The sequence below is a fragment of the Nycticebus coucang genome, chromosome 19, assembly GCF_027406575.1.
Source record: "Nycticebus coucang isolate mNycCou1 chromosome 19, mNycCou1.pri, whole genome shotgun sequence".
Lineage (NCBI taxonomy): Eukaryota > Metazoa > Chordata > Mammalia > Primates > Lorisidae > Nycticebus > Nycticebus coucang.
In genome coordinates, this window is record NC_069798.1 from 44,879,489 (window position 1) to 44,882,077 (window position 2,589).

Below are 2,589 nucleotides of genomic sequence, written 5' to 3' on the forward strand. Positions count from 1 at the left end.
AAAAAAAAAAGTAAAAAAATAATATTTATGAGAAAAGTGCCAAAGTTCTGTAGTTTTGCAAATGTCTAGTGTCTGCCTTAACAGAAGACAGCTGGATTCTCCTGTCGGTTTCCACCTTCACTCTATTGCACCATCACACAGCATGCAGCTTCTGGAAAACTCCACCAAACACTCAGGAAAGAATGAAAGTGAAAAAGCAGTCAAATCCCCGGATGACGGCGGCGGCTGATCGCCGCTGACAGGCGCTTTCTGCCTGGCAGGGGCTGGCGGGCACCGTGCCCGTCCCTGCCGGTCTCCTGGGCACTCGGTCACCGCCCCACCTCCGCCTCCGTGCCATGGAGCCCGAGCTGACGGCCAGAAGCAGCCCCGGCTGCCGAGGCGAAGCCGCTGGGCCTCTAGGCTGAGCACGGAGGGCGGCGCGGGGCCTGCGGCCGACAACCCCGGGCCGGGGCCCGGGCCGGACGGGAGATACTCCCTTCGAAGAGGTAGCGCCTTCATTTTTTTAACACCTGGCCCCCACTGGGACTTCACTTTGAAAAGAAAACGAAGAGAGAAGGATGATGATGTTGTAAGCCTTAGCAGCCTTGATCTGAAGGAGCCAAGCAATAAAAGGGTCCGACCTCTTGCTCGGGTCACATCCTTGGCAAACTTAATCTCTCCTGTAAGAAATGGAGCAGTCAGACGTTTTGGGCAAACAATACAGTCATTTACCCTTCGTGGTGACCACAGATCCCCGGCCTCTGCCCAGAAGTCATTTAGCAGGTCTACAGTCCCAACGCCTGCCAAAAGAAGCAGCAGCGTGCTGTGGTCAGAGATGCTGGACGTCAACATGAAGGAGTCTCTGACCACCAGGGAGATCAGGCGGCAGGACGCAATATATGAAATGTCCCGAGGTGAGCAGGATTTAATTGAAGACCTCAAGCTTGCAAGAAAGGCCTACCATGATCCCATGTTAAAGTTATCCATCATGTCAGAAGAAGAACTCGCACACATATTTGGTGATTTGGACTCTTACATACCTCTGCGTGAAGATTTGTTGGCAAGAATAGGAGAAGCAACCAGGCCTGATGGAACAGTGGAGCAGATCGGTCACATCCTCGCGAACTGGCTGCCAGGCCTGCATGCCTGCAAAGGCTACTGCAGTAACCAGCTGGCAGCCAAAGCTCTCCTCGATCAAAAGAAACAGGACCCAAGAGTCCGGGACTTCCTGCAGCGATGTCTGGAGTCTCCCTTCAGTCGGAAACTGGATCTGTGGAGCTTCCTTGATATCCCCAGAAGTCGTCTAGTCAAATATCCTTTGCTGTTAAAAGAAATTCTCAGACACACTCCAGAAGACCACTCTGATGTTCAGCTTCTGGAGGATGCTGTGTTGATAATACAAGGAGTGCTCTCTGATATCAACTTGAAGAAGGGTGAGTCCGAGTGCCAGTTATTACATCGATAAGCTGGAGTACCTGGATGAAAAGCAGAAGGATCCCAGAATCGAAGCAAGCAAAGTGCTGCTGTGCTACGGGGAGCTGAGGAACAAGAGTGGACACAAACTTTACATTTTCCTGTTTCAAGACATCTTGGTTCTGACGCGGCCCGTTGTGCGGAACGAGCGGCACGCCTACCAGGTGTACCGGCAGCCCATACCCGTGCGGGACTTAGTCTCGGAGGACCTGCAGGACGGAGACGTGCGGATGGGGGGCTCCTTCCGGGGGGCCTTCAGCAACTCAGATAAAGCTAAAAATATCTTTAGAGTTCGTGTCCAAGATCCCTCTCCAGGCCAGTCTCACACTCTGCAAGCCAACGATGTGTTCCACAAGCAGCAGTGGTTCAACTGTATCCGAGCCGCCATTGCCCCTTTCCCGCCTGCAGACCCGAGCTCCATGAGGAGTGTGAGGAGAACAGCCTCTCTGCCGCCAACCTCCCAGCCCAGAGGAGGGGGTCCGTGGTTTCCAGCATCACTCAGGTAGAAGTTGAGAACGCTTCGGAGCGTGGCTGCAGCGCGCAGCTAGCAGAAGACTCCAAGAGTGTGGAAGCACCCCAAACACGGCCCAGCTTCCGGAGAGCAAGGGACAGAGCCCAGTCAAGCGCCAAACGGAAAGAGACCATGGTGTAGAGAAGGCTCTGGGTGTTTCCTGGGGCAGAGACTGTTTATTTATAAATGTGTACAGTTCTGTTTTTCTTGTGATATGAGCATAGGAGCATCCAGAGGGTTGCTTTATGCCACTTGTAATATTGTCATTGTTTTTGGAGGTTCTCTTTTCTTTCCTCTCTTCTTTTTTTTAATGGCAGCTAATGATATACAGATTACTGTTAAATTGCAGTCTTTTTTAAGATTTTTTAGAACATGCGAGGTGAGTATTTTTAATTAGATGAAATATTTATGAAATGGATTTTCTCCTGTTTCTGGATTCATAATGAGTTTGCATTATCAACCAATTGTGATATTTACTATATTTGCCAAAACTCAGAATTTTGCAAATACTAGAATTCTACCAGTGTTTCCTTGATAAACCTTGCATGCAAAATTTGCAATTTTAATATCATACCTAAATTCTACAATGGAGTATTTCAAAATTTACATTGAAACATAACTTCTTT

At 49.6% G+C, this 2,589-nt stretch overlaps 1 protein-coding gene across 1 annotated transcript; it reads left to right on the forward strand.

The window, feature by feature from the left end:
- Positions 1 to 335: 335 nt before the first annotated feature.
- Positions 336 to 2,251, forward strand: LOC128571774 (neuroepithelial cell-transforming gene 1 protein-like). The gene is given in 4 exon segments (XM_053571445.1): positions 336 to 348; positions 351 to 1,429; positions 1,431 to 1,857; positions 1,860 to 2,251. Coding segments are annotated over 4 exon segments (1,764 nt in total). The 3' UTR covers positions 2,105 to 2,251.
- Positions 2,252 to 2,589: the final 338 nt, after the last annotated feature.